The sequence below is a fragment of the Anabrus simplex genome, chromosome 1 (assembly GCF_040414725.1).
Source record: "Anabrus simplex isolate iqAnaSimp1 chromosome 1, ASM4041472v1, whole genome shotgun sequence".
Classification (NCBI taxonomy): Eukaryota; Metazoa; Arthropoda; class Insecta; order Orthoptera; family Tettigoniidae; genus Anabrus; species Anabrus simplex.
In genome coordinates this window covers 1,479,342,451-1,479,356,509 of record NC_090265.1, presented here as the reverse complement: position 1 = coordinate 1,479,356,509, position 14,059 = coordinate 1,479,342,451, and the positions used below count along the sequence as shown (strand labels likewise).

Below are 14,059 nucleotides of genomic sequence, written 5' to 3'. Positions count from 1 at the left end.
GCCTTGGTTGAATAAAGAACAGATTTTGTAATTCAGGAAGGCAGAAGTACAATATTTTAGTACAGATGATAAGAGACTAATAAAGAATCTGATATCTAGAAACTTGTCAAAGTTTGCATTCAAGGCTTCTGTTATGCATATTACAGCAGTTATGCCAGTAGCTATAAGTTAATCCTTAAAATTACAAATTTTATATACAAGAACTAATATTTTATCATTCCAGTCATCATCATCATCATCATCATCATCATCATCAATTATCTGCTCCAACAAGCATTCCAGTGCTGAACAATAAGTTTAGCATGTGTGATAAAGGAGAATAAAATAACATGTTTGTCTAGTCCAAAGAAGAATAAAATAACATGTTTGTCTAGTCCAACAGCCCTCATTTTCATCAGTAATCTCCCATGATCTACCCTATCAAGAGCCTTGGATAGGTCAATAGCGATACAGTCTATATGACCTCCTGAATCTAAAATATCTGCTATATCTTTCTCAATTGCTATAGACTTCAGGAGACACCAGGATGTAGAGAAATTTTGTTTCTTAAGAATTCTTTAACGTGCTCGAAATCACTGATCTGGAGCTGTCACATTTAAGTATCCTTAAATACCACAGACCTCAGCTGAGATCAAGCCTGCTATCTTGGAAAGGAAAGAGCAACAATTAATGGTAGGGAGGTGAGAGGGAGGGGAAGGAAGTGGAAGACACGTGGGCTAATGTCTTTAGGTCAAGGACAATGACGGTTAAGGGTATTCCTCAGGGAGCAAGCCCTGGAGATGTACTGGTGAGGAATCTGTATGGGTTACTGCAGGCAGACCAGCAGAGGAAAGATGGTGATTAGGGAAATGTTACAGAGGTGGGGCAGGGCAAGAGGAAAGGGACCTGTAGGAAAGGGAAATGTAGAGCAGAGAATAGGAAGAGAGAGGTGGAATAGGGTGGTGAGAGGGAGCAAAAGGAGGAGGAAGTAACTTCTGCAGGCATCAAGGAAGTTAAGGGAGAACAGAAGTGGAAGGGATCTAATGAAGCTGGGGTTGAGGCTCTGGTCATGAGTGATTCAATTGTTAGTCATGCGGGGGAAAGTATGTGGAGGAAAGGGAATCAGGGTAGAGTGTTATCCAGGAATTAGGTTAAGACAGATGTTGAGGAAAATAGAAGGGAGGGAGGAGGGTAAGGAGAAGGTGGTAATTTTCCATGCTGGTACCAATAATGTACGGCAAGCAGGAATAGGTAATAACATATTTGGGGATGTTTGGGACCTGGTTACAGCAGCAGAGAAGAAGTTTAAGGAAGCAGAGATTGTTATAAGTGGGATACTTTTAGGAGAGATACTGAATGGAGGGTAATTGGAGATTTAAATGAGAATATGGAACGGGTATGTGGGAAATTGGGAGTGCAATTTGTAGATCCTAATGGGTGGGTAGGAGATGGGGATCTATGCTCAGATGGCCTTCCCTTGAACTGCAATGGTACATATAAGTTAGGAGGACTGTTTAGAAGAGTTATATGGAGATACATTCAGGGAAACTGATTGGATTAGGGAGCGGTGATGACAATATAGGTTGCATGAAGTCAACTAAGGATGACATAAAATTGTTAGTGTTAAACTGTAGAAGTACTGTATTGTAAAGAAAGGAATAAAATAAGTAATATGATAGATGTATATTTACCAGATATTGTAATAAGAATCGAATCATAGCTGAGAAGTGATTTCATGGATGCTAAATTTTCTCATGGAAGTGGAGAGTTTATCGTAGAGACAGGTTACGAACGATAGGAGGAGGGAGTGTTTATACTGATGAAAGAAGAATTTGTACGCTATGAAAAAGTTAAGAATGAGGAAGATGAAATTCTAAGTGTAAGATTTATCTCTAAAGACAATGATGATGTTTTGGTGTACAGACCTGGCAGAAGCTGGCGCTGATGCAAAATTATTTGATAATACAATCAGCTATGTGGAGGAACAACACAGAAAGGAACGCCATTGTAGCGGGTGATCTGAATCTGCCAAATGTTAACTCGGAAGAGAAACAACACAAACCATGACCAACAAATGGTGAATAAGTTATTATGGGAAGTACAGCTGAATCAGAAAATGATGGAACCAACTAGAGGGGAAAATATTCTAGATGTGGTGCTGATAAAACCAGATGAGCTCTATAGGGAAACTGAAGTGCTAGATGGTACAAGTGATCATGAAGCTGTATTCGTCAGAGTTAAAAATATATACCGTCGGCTGTAACTTAATCCGAGTATGTATACCTTCTTCCTGCATACATTGACCAGTTCAACTCAGTTTATGGATGTGTTTGCAATGACTAAACAGGCCAATCCTGGCATAAAACATACGCCCACACAAATCACACTGAATGGATGGAGGAGGGTAGGGTTGTAATTGATAGAGTTTTCTTGATTGTCGCTTGACCTCTTGATGTCTGCAGCATTCTCTTTCAAACAAGTTGATAGCGGTGGATGTAGTGTTCTGCCACAGTGAATGGTCCACAGCACATTCTTCCCATTGCTGTATATCTATACCAGTTGTCTTCATGTGTTGTTTCAGCTGGTCCTTAAAACCCTTAAGAGGGGCGCCATTTGGTCTACTGCTGAAGAAAAGTTCACCAAAAAGAATTTGGCGGGGAAGCCTGGTGTCACCCATGCAGTGAACATAGCCTAACCATCTCAGTTGATGAGCGATGATTGTTGCCTCAATGCTATTTAGCTGTGCTTTGTCGAGAACTGCCGTATTGTATGTATAGACAAGAAAGGGTTCCACCTTATCAATACAGTTTTTATTGTAAGAATTAGCTTACAGGACCGGTTTCGACTTTAAATAGTCATCATCAGCTGAACATAAATACCTATACATATGTGTCAAGCATTAATTGGTATTGCCCTTTCTAAAGGGAGATGCCGTAGGAAAGCATCATGTCTGAGTGTCCAAATTGGGCATATTAAGTGTAAAATGATTATATATTATAATTTTGGCATTCAGGTACTTGGGTACAAAACTATCTTCTTCAGGACTAGAATTTGTCTATGAACCCTAACCTAAGCTTACATCTAAGTTACAAATACATTAAACACATTAAAATACACAGTACATGTTAAAATCCATTAAAATAATGAGTATAAAACATTTCGTGGAATTGAATGTGTGTGTCATGCGTGTATCTTAATTCTCATTTTTGAGTCCAATATTGTGAATAATTCAGTACTTGCGTTCGTAGGCAACGCTGTAGTTTTCTTAAGAAATCTTATTATTTACTTAAATGATATCTTCACTTGTATGTGTGGTGGAAAGCTTCTTTTGTTAACAAATTCCGATTGTATAGACAGAGGTAAGTATGTGCAGCTGTGAGTGGAATCTTATTCTTTAAGTATTGGAAGCAGATGTGGTCTTGGTCATTCATAAGTATTTCTTGATGCAGAGTAGTTGTGGTGGCTCCTTCCTCATCTATATCTGTGTGCTGATATATATTATGATATATATTATCTGTGGAAGACGAAATAAATAAAGTGTGAGTAGAGAGTTATACGCTGGAGAGAGAGAGAGAGAGAGAGAGAGTGTGAGTGTGTGTGTGTGTGTGTGTGTGTGTGTGTGTAGTAGCTGGCTGGGTTGCGTTTGATCTGAGAGCTTGGCGTAAGGTTTGTGTCTACTGCTGCGAGGGGAGTGGATAGAGGGGTAGGGAGAGTGGCTGTTGCGGGGGTAGGGATGGAGCTGGGCGTGTCATTCGATGGTACAATGGCGCGTGTTATGTTCTGTTTACTGATTATTTTGAGGTAGTCATTTTTTAAGGCAGGGATGGCTTTATTGAAAATTATATTCGTTTTTTCTGTAATTTCATTTATGTTGTAACTGGGATTGGCGTATTGATCTAACGACATGTAAAACTCTTCTGTTATATTGAGCAAGGGGCCTTTAGGATTTATATTTAATATTTTCATGTCATTTGTGATGTTCATGACGCTGTGTTTATATTCTTCGATGTGCTGGCCTATTGTGGAAAAATGATTATGTTTTACAGCGTTTTAGTGTTCATTATATCGGATTGTGAAGTTTCTACAGGTACGTCCAATATAGCTGGTCTCACAATTCTTACACCTGATGTGGTATACTCCTGATTGATTGTACTTGTTAATACTGTTAATTGTCTTGGTATTGTGTAAGATGTTAGTGCTATTGTGCATGGTTTTGAATGCTATTTTTAAGTTATGTTTTTTGAAGATATTAGTTATGGGATATATGTGTGCGTTGTTGAAAGTAAATGATACATAATCCTTTTTAGGTTTGTCTATTTTTGTCAATCTGGTTTTGGGTTGAGATTTGATTGTGAATAATTGTATTGACCATTTCTTTCTTGTATCCATTATTTTTAGCTATTTCGTGGATTAGTTGTATTTCCTCTTTTAAGTCATCTTCTGTTAACGGTATATTAAAAGCTCTCTAGATCATGCTGTAATAAGCTGCTTTTTTATGTGTATTGGGATGGACGGAATCTATTTTGATCATGTTCAAAGTATGTGTGGGTTTTCGGTATATTTTGTATAATAAGTGGTTTTCGTGTCTAGTTATTGTTATACCCACATAGTTTAAGGTGTGATTGTTTTCAGTTTCTTTAGTAAATTTTATCTAGGGGTCTATTGAGTTAAGTTTATCCAATATGATATTTTCGTCAGTGGATCTATTATCAATGATGACGAAAATGTCGTCAACAAATCTGCACCAAAAGAATATATTATCTATTTTGCTGATTGATGTGTATTCTAAATAGTCTATGTAAATTTCGGCCAGTATGCCAGAAGCAGGGGACCCCATTGGTAGGCCCTGTTGTTGGTAGATTGTGTTGTGAAATCTAAAATAGTTGTTATTAGTGGCAAATTCATGTAGCTTCATAAATTCTTCAATTTCTAGAGTGCTCAGATTACTGTGGTTCCTTAGATTAGATTCAATTATTTCTATAGTTTTCTTGGTGGGAATATTGGGATACATGTTCGTTATATCGAATGATGTGATGGTATGGTACTGCTCTATCTTTAGTTCTTTGGTTTTATTACAAAAAGGTGGAACCCTTTCTTGTCTATACATATGTAAACTATCAATACGGAAATGAAACTAGTAAATCAAGAAACTGCCGTATTGGTCACATAGTACTCCCACTTAATATTCAGGATGAATCTCATTTCCTGTTGGTGGAAGTGCTCAAGTTTTTTGATATCACGGCAATGGAGTGTCCAAGTTTTACAGCCATACAGCAGCGTGGAAATGACAACAACTTTGTACACCAAGAGTCTGGTATGCAGTTTTACGTCGTTATTCATGAAGACTCTGTGCATTAACCGTCCGAATGCTGCATGAGCAGCCCCAATTCTTTTATCAACGTCTTGTTCGCAGGTACACCGTTTAGACAAGATGCTTCCAAGATATGAAAAGTGATCAACCTGTTCCAGTGTTGTGTCTAAGATGGAAATACTGAACTCAGGAAGAGTTAATCCTGGAGCAGGTTGTGCAAGTACCTTTGTTTTTTTTGCATTAATGGCAACACCAAAGTGATCACATGCAGTTTTAAAGCAGTTGACCGACTGTTGTAGTTCTGCAGGTGTTAGAGCAGGATATGCGGTGTCATCGGCATAATGAAGTTCTGTCACCCGGGTAACCAGAGTACAACTTTATGAGCGAAGTCTTGCCGGACTGAAAAGGCCTCCATCAAAACAAAATTTAATCTCCATGCCTAAGTTGTCTGCAGATGATTCATGCAGCATGACAGCCATGTACAGTGGAAAGAGTGTAGGAGCAAGCACACAGACTTGTTTCAATCCATGAGTGACTGGGAATGAATCTGATACTAAGTTACCATGAAGAACCTGTCCAGACATGCCATCATGAAGAGTTTGAACCAATTCCACATAACGTTCAGGACATCTAAAATGTCTCAATACTTTCCACATAGCAGATCTTGGTGCTGAATCAAAGGCTTTTTCCAGATCATAGAAAACTAAATACAGAGGCTGCTGTTGCACTCAGCATTTTTTCTGGAGTTGTCTAGCACAGAAGATCATATCTATTGTGCCTCTAGAGGTTCGGAAACCAGATTGAGACTCTGGCAAAATTCTCTCTGAGATAACTCAGAGCCAGTTTAATAGAATTCTTGCAAGAATTTTACCTGCAACTGACAAAAGCGATATACCACGGTAGTTCCCCCATACACTACGATCGCCTTTCTTGAAGATAGTGATGATGGTAGCATTCTTCATGTTGTCAGGTACTTCTCGAGTAATCAAGAGGATGAGTATGAAAAGTTTAGTCTTCAAGGGTATACCTCCATTTTGTATCATTTCCAGAAGGATGTTATCAGGACCAGGAGCCTTTCTTGATTTTAGTTGACTGAGTGCTTTGGTAAAGTCTCTGTACTGTATGTAGGTGGAACTGCCATCCATGGTTGTTGGGGCTGCTGAGGGACATTACAAAGAAAGTCCTCGGCAACACTGGAGACACGAAGAAGTGCAGAGAAATGTTCCTTGCAATGCTCTAAAATGTCTCCATTATCAGTTAAAATGGTGGAGTTGTCAGCAGTCTTCAATGACCCCAATAAAGATTGAATTGGACCATATATCTCCTTTATGCCAGCACAGAAGTTTTGCAGGTTATGGGCATCAAATAGCCTTTGCAGTTTTTCAGCTTTTTGTTGCCACCAGTTATTCTTGATTTAGAGTTAAAGTTGAAAAGAGTTAAAAATAAATGTGTTAGAAAGGAGTGTCATAAAAGTAGGACTAATAAGCAATACCACATGGCTGATAAGAGGGGAATGGAGAAATTTAAAAAAAATTATCAATGGAAAATGGTAAATAAAAATGTAAACAGCCTATGCGATGGGTTTAAAGCAATTGTTGAGGAGAGTGAAAAAGGATATGTTCATTTAAATGTGGTAAAGAATGGTAAGGACCGATTATATTATAACGGGGAAGTAAAGAGATTATAAGTAGGAAGTGCAGATTAGAAAGAAATAGAGTTAGGAATGGATGCAGAAGTGAGGAGAGATTGAGAGAACTCACTAGGAAACTGAATTCAGCAGAAGACAGTTAAGGGGACCTTGTAGGTAACGAATGTCCCATTTAATTCAATGCTTAAGTGAACATATTTAGATACACCCTGTGGACAATATAACCATTACATTATCTTTAAAAAACTCATGGATGTAGGGTATCTCATGTTAAACAATGCCATGCATATTTAGTACATTTGCACTAATGAGATCTGAGAAATAAAAAAAATAATTAGCTGATGCATTTCTTTTCAAAAAAATCAAAATTTTCAATGCTCTTCACACAAGTATTTAAACTTCTACAAAACATATTGAACTAAATTTGCATCACTTTCATTATTTATGTGTGGAAAGTAAGTTCAGTAAGTTTCATTGTTATAGCTCTCTTACTTTTCAAGAAATATGTACCTAAAACTGAAAAAATCACTTTTCTTGTAATTTCAATTTAAGTTTTTACCAATGAAAATACTGTATTATCTTCATAATTAGAACAATCATGCCCCATAATCTGGATCATTTGCATCATTGGCTTCTTCACTCTTTCTTTTAGTGTTCCTCTGATACTTTCTGGCATCTTGCCAAGTAACGTTGGTTTGCTTTTCAGCCGTGATCACTTACTAGTGGTCTATATCATTGAGGGTTGATTGTGTGTTGACACCTGATTCAATACCTAACAGCTTTAACACTTTCTTCTTGCCAGATACTCATTCATTGAATCACAAAATTGCATCATACACATCAAATTTCATTGTTTCCAATCCCACATACACAAGTTTTGGTAACCTTGTCCATATTACAGAATTGAAATGTTCATTTGGATTCTGTGTGGCACCCTGCAAGCATTATTTTAGGAGATCAAGCTTGCTTAGTTCCATGTAAATAGGCTCTATGGCCTCAATTACGGGACAAGGTAAAGGGATGTTTGTGGTCATAGGTGCTTCCTTCCTTTTAATTTTATCGGAACCTGCAACATGTATATGTAGTTCAACTTTTTCTTGGAAGCACTTGGATTGTCTTGGAGGTTAGATTCACATTTGCACTTACTGTTTCTTATTTCAATAATAGTTACTTTAGACTCGCTGCACTGACTTATGTTAGAGGTGTACTGATTACCTCTAAATTTAGCTTTGGGGGAGGACTTCTTTATCCTAGGCATTGTAAGATATATATTTTAAACACAATTCAACACATGCACACAAATTACGAACAAGCTGAGAACTGACATGTATTCCCGCCCAAACTCTGTGTCCTGAGAATAAACAAGGAAACTGCACATACAGTACTGCCAATACATGTGTTAAAATATCACCTTTGTGAGAAATATGCTTCTGTGACACTGCTTTACAGAGATCTATGTATTTCAGTTTCGGCATGTATAAAAGGGGTGTGGCATCCACTGTGCACTATGACACAAACTAATTTATATTTCAAAAACTAACAGTCCGATCTGCATGAAACAAACTGAGATTTATTCAGAAAAGTGTGCATAATTAAACTAAACAATAAAATAAATATCCCAAATTTGACCCTTTTAGGTTAAAGGTCCCCTTAAGGATAACATGATGGCAAACATAATTGGCAGCCATATGAATTTTAGGGAACAATGGAAGGATATGTATAGACAGGTTCTAGGAAGGACATTCCAGGGATTATTAATGAACATGGGGAGTGTATATGCAAGGACTTTCAGAAAGCAGACGTATTCAATCAGCAATATGTAGAGGTAGTTGGATATAATGTCCAGATAGAGGAGGTGACTAATACTGGCAAAATACTGAAATTTACGTTTGATAATAAAGATATTTATAAAAAAATACAAAAGTTGAAAGCCTTTTTTTTGCTAGTGGCTTTACGTCGCACTGACACAGAAAGGTCTTATGGTGACGATGGGATAGGAAAGGCCTAGGAGTTGGAAGGAAGCGGCCGTAGCCTTAATTAAGGTACAGCCCCAGCATTTGCCTGGTGTGAAAATGGGAAACCACAGAAAACCATCTTCAGGGCTGCTGACACTGGGATTTGAACCCACTATCTCCCGGATACAAGCTCACAGCCGCCCGCTCCTATTCAAGTTGAAAGCTAGAAAGGCAGCTGGGACTGATAAGATTTCTGAGGATATATTAAAGGCTATGGGTTGGGATGTACTGCAATATCTGAAATACTTATTTGATTACCGTTTGCATGAAGGAGCAATAACAAATGAATGGAGAGTTGCAATAATAGTCCCCGTGTACAAGGGAAAGGGAGACAAACATAAAGTGAATAATAACAGGCCAGTCAGCTTGACATGTATTGTTTGTAAGCTCTGGGAAAGTATTATTTCTGATTATACTGGACACATTTGAGAAATTATTAACTGGTTTGCTAGAAGGCAGTTTGGGTTTAGGAAAAGCTTTTCCTCCAAAACTTAACTTGTAAGATTCCATCAAGATATAGCAGATATTTTAGATTCAGGAGATTAAATGGACTGTATTGCTAATGACCTATCCAAGGCTTTTGATAGGGTAGATCACGGAAGATAACTAGACAAAAGAGTGGTTGAATGGCTTGCCCCATTTCTAGAAAAGAGAACTCACAGAATTAGGGTAGCTGAAGCGTTATCTGATCCCATAATAACTAAGAGGGAAATCCCACAGGGCAGTATTATTGGACCTTTATGTTTTCTTAGGTATATAAATGACGTGAGTAAAGAACTGGAATCACAGATAAGGCTATTTGCGGATGATGTTATACTGTATAGAATAGTAAATATGTTGCAGGATTGTGAGCGACTGCAGAGCGACTTAAACAATGTTGTGAGATGGACAACAGACAATGATAAATGTAAATGGGATGGAAAGTAATATTATAAGTTCCACCAAGAGGAAAAGTCTTCTCATTTTTAATTATTGTGTTGATGGGATGATAGTACCTCATGGGGATCACTGTAAGTACCAACTATAGGTGTTCAATAAGGAATGATCTTCATTGGGGAAATCATATTATTAAGAAGGTTGTTAAGAAAGGTTATAGTTCTCTTCACATGGTTATGAGAGTATTTAGAAGTTGTAGTAAGGATTTAAAGGAGAGGGCATTTAAGTCTCTGATAAGACTCCAGTTAAAGTACGGCTCCTGTGTATGGAACCCTCACCAGGACTACTTGTTACAAGAACTGCAAAGAATTCAAAGGAAAGCAGCACAGTTTGTTGTGGGTAACTTCCAACAAAGGAGTAGTGTTATGAAAATGTTGCAAACTTTGGGCTGGAAAGACTTGGGTATAAGGAGAAGAGGTGCTTGTCTGTGTGGTATGTTTTGAGCTGTCAGTGGAGAGTTCTCACAGAATGACATAAGCAGGCGAATAAGCTTGAGTGGAGCTTTCAAAAGTAGGATAGTTCATAGTATGAAGATAAAGTTGGAATTCAAGAGGAAAAATTGGGACAACTATTCATTTATTTATTGGATGAAGAGTAAGGGATTGGAATAAATTACCAAGGGAAATGTTCAATAAATTTCCAAGTTCTTTGAAATTGTTTAAGAAAAAGCTAGGAAAATAACTCGTAGAGAATCTGCCATCTGGGCAACATCCCTAAATGCAGATCATTGATTGTTTGATTTATTGATTGATTGGAATGGATTGAACCAACTGTGGCACTGAGGTTGGTGATAAAGGAGACCTTAGCTAAACTGACTGTAGACCTATGAGGGGAACAATGTTGAAATTAGTGACAGCAAGTTACTTATGTTTGAAACTATACAGTATTTCATAAATCAATTTACCAATTGCACTAGTGGTGATTGCTGTTTTTGGAGGAAGTAAAGTACTGTATTTGAAAATGGAGTAAAGGCTGAGCAATTTGTACTGATGAACAACTGAAGCTTTAATCACAAAATATGTCTCTGAGTTACAGACTTCATAAGTCTTATTCCCAAATATATAATCTCAATAATTTCCAGATAACAATTATGTATATACTGGATTTCAAAAATAATACATACTATACAGACAGCATACACTATACTGTACTGCATTATCAGACTAATCTCTCCAGTCCCCAGTCTGTGAAGAGATGACTCCTCCACGAGTATGGGTTGGCTATCACAAAAGTCCGAGCCAAGTCTGGTAATGCTTCCACATACTTGTGCCAAGTCCTCACTTTTATATTTCCTATCCAAGCTCCCTTGTTCGACTCTTGTTCTCTTCTGATTTGAAGCGTGCAAGTTTTGCAAGGCCTAGAAGGGTGGAACATCTTCCGTTTTGACTCCTAATTAGTGTAGCGGATGGTTATCTACTTGTACTTTCCCTTAAAAGAATAACCACCGCCACCGCCACTTCTCAATCTGTAGCCATTCTAAGTGTTATTCTGGTCATTCTCCATCCGAATCACATCCCCTCCTGTACTTGGACTCATAATTCTTCTACGAGAGTTCCATCCCTAAGAGTCTTTTCAAAACATGCCCATAATAAAAAAAATTACCATCCTAATAAAACTGCAGCTTTGCAAGGTAATTCAAAGTTAAAATGACAACATGAATTTTAATGGAGGCAGGTGATTTGTTCATCACCAAACATCCTTTCTTTTCTCTTCTTGTCTAGACTGATTACATACAGTTTAAGACTTACTATTTCTACCACAACTCAAGCTAAAATAAAACTCCTCCCTTACAGCTCTGTTCTCTCTGATTCAGAATCAAGGATGTTCAATAATTTTTCAACATATTTATATAGCAGAACATGTACTAAATGAATGAAATAAGGAGAAACTAACCCATCAAGTTCAGCAGTTTCAATAAAACATAATCCATTTGGTTCACTGGTGGAGAGAAGAAGTACATCAGCAGCAACAAACTGGTCATTCTCCATCCGAATCACATCTCCCACCTGTACTTGGGCCCACAATTCTTCTACCAGCTTTCCATCCCTAAGAGTCTTTGATCGACGTTTATTCACCTGTGAATCGCTCATATGTCGTTGCTGGAAAAAAGAAAGTGGCATTTTTTAACACTGCATGAAGTGTTATTCTGTAAAGTCAACTAACACTGATCATAAAAAACATTACTTCCCTTAAACCATGTAGCAATCATATATTATTTTTTTAAATCAGACACTATAGCTTAACATACACCAAAAATGAAAGGATGAATATGAAGTACAATGTGCTTAGAGTGCATTAATACTACAAAGAATTACTGAATTACTGTCCACACCAAGTTCATTTTTTGTAGTATCTAATACAAACACAATACCAATACTTCACATAAATTAAAGACTTTATTCTAAGATTTTCTATGAATATTTAAGGCAAATAAATATCATTCAATCAAAGAATAATGTTTTAATAAGTTAAATGGTTCAGAACACAGGAAACCATTCTTTATCCATTACAGTATTTTGAAAGATACGTGAATCACTAGTCCAGATACGAGGTCCCGCTTGGTTCACGTGGTAAAATTCATGCCGTTCACTGTTGCAACATGACAATTCATTTTACATTTATGCTGGACAAAGGGAGGTAAGCCTAGAATACTTAACAAATGACTTAAGGTAAAAGTCAATTAACAGTCTGCAATAATAACCATGACAAATTGAATGAAGTACCAAAGAATATTAAGATAGAAATAACCTCGGAGAGTCTCTGCAATATCTTGAGACTGGCTACAAACGGGAGTGTGATCCAGATGTATGAACTCACCAAGAGAGTTCCCTTTTAGATACTCAACTGAGGCTTGGATCAGGAAGGGCATCTAGTCATAAAAACATGCCATGTAAATTCATCTTACCTCACCCCAAACCCCGTATCAAGAAGTGGGACTAAGGGGTAGAGATACATACCAAGAGAGCCTCTTCACCTCAATTCTCTAAATCCTACCTTTATGTGATGCCCCTGTTGAGCTGAAAAATTCAGCACAAGGTTGGGTAACCAAACCCAGTGGGAAATAGGGTTGGTGAAGCAACAGGATTGGAGGTCTGTGGAAGGCAATTAAAAATGTTCTGGAGTTTCAAGTTCCCCAGTCAGATCTCCAGGGAGAACTAGGTCGAGAGAAGCCTCAAGAAATGTGCAATGCTACACGGGGTAGTGCTGTTCAGGAACTTGCAATGAAAGTTCCATGTACCTAGGAAAACTGGACATAGTCAAATGAGAAATGGAGAGAACAGGCATTGATATATTGGGAATAAGTGAAGTGAGACGGGCTGGTATGAGTGAATTTGCTACAGATGACTACAGTAAAGGTTAGAAACAGATTTAAGGGACTAAATTTAGGAGACAGAGCCCCAGAAGAGCAATGGCCAGAAGTGTGCTGTTTTGTAAAGGAGACAACAGAAAGGCATATTCCAAAGAAAAAGAATGATAAGAATGTGGATGGTTGTCAGATGAAGCACTGCAAACAGCAGAAGAAAGAAGGAAAGTGAAAATCAAAGGAGAAAGATCAAAGGTGTCTAAATTAAATGCAGAGTTTCTTCAGAAACTAGCTAGAAGAGACAAGAATGCCTTCTTGAATGAACAATGCCAAGAAAGCAGAGGAAAACAACAGACTGAGTAAGACAAGGGATCTTTAGGCCTACATGAAAATTGGAGACCAGAGAAGATTCCAGGCAAAAATTAGAATAATAAAAGATGGTAATTATTTTACAAAAGCTGAGGAGATTAAGGAAAGGTGGATAGAATATGTAGAAGGTTTGTTTGACTGAATACTCCTGAAGATGAAATTAATGTAATCTCAGATCCAGAAATCCTAGAAAGTGAAGTCAAGTGGGCCCTAGAAAGTGATAATGAGTAATGGGCTATCACTCGCTCATGAGTATGACTATCTTCTTCAAAACTCAGTTTTTGTGGGTTCTTAGATGGCTGTAGAGGCCAATCTTGAAGCCGTAGATTCTACCGCATTGTTGACATGTATCTGGTCTGGTGGGAGCTGGCTATGTATTCTTTTCTTCAGAAGCTCTTGTTGTTTCCTAGCACTGCACTTGTCAGTATCTATTTTCTGACATTGTTGCTCAAAGCACTGAGTTCCTTCTAAGACATTACAGCACCATACCGGATGAT

At 37.7% G+C, this 14,059-nt stretch overlaps 1 protein-coding gene across 4 annotated transcripts in view; it reads right to left on the bottom strand.

Annotated features, from left to right (window-relative positions):
• The window catches only part of ATP8B (ATPase phospholipid transporting 8B), a 940,482-nt gene that overhangs the window by 296,800 nt on the left and 629,623 nt on the right, over nucleotides 1-14,059 (bottom strand). For all 4 annotated transcript variants that reach the window (XM_067137969.2, XM_067137971.2, XM_067137970.2 and 1 more), the window contains one exon: nucleotides 11,783-11,988. In XM_067137969.2, coding sequence (XP_066994070.1) covers nucleotides 11,783-11,988 — 206 coding nt within the window. The remainder of the gene's footprint in view (nucleotides 1-11,782; nucleotides 11,989-14,059) is intronic.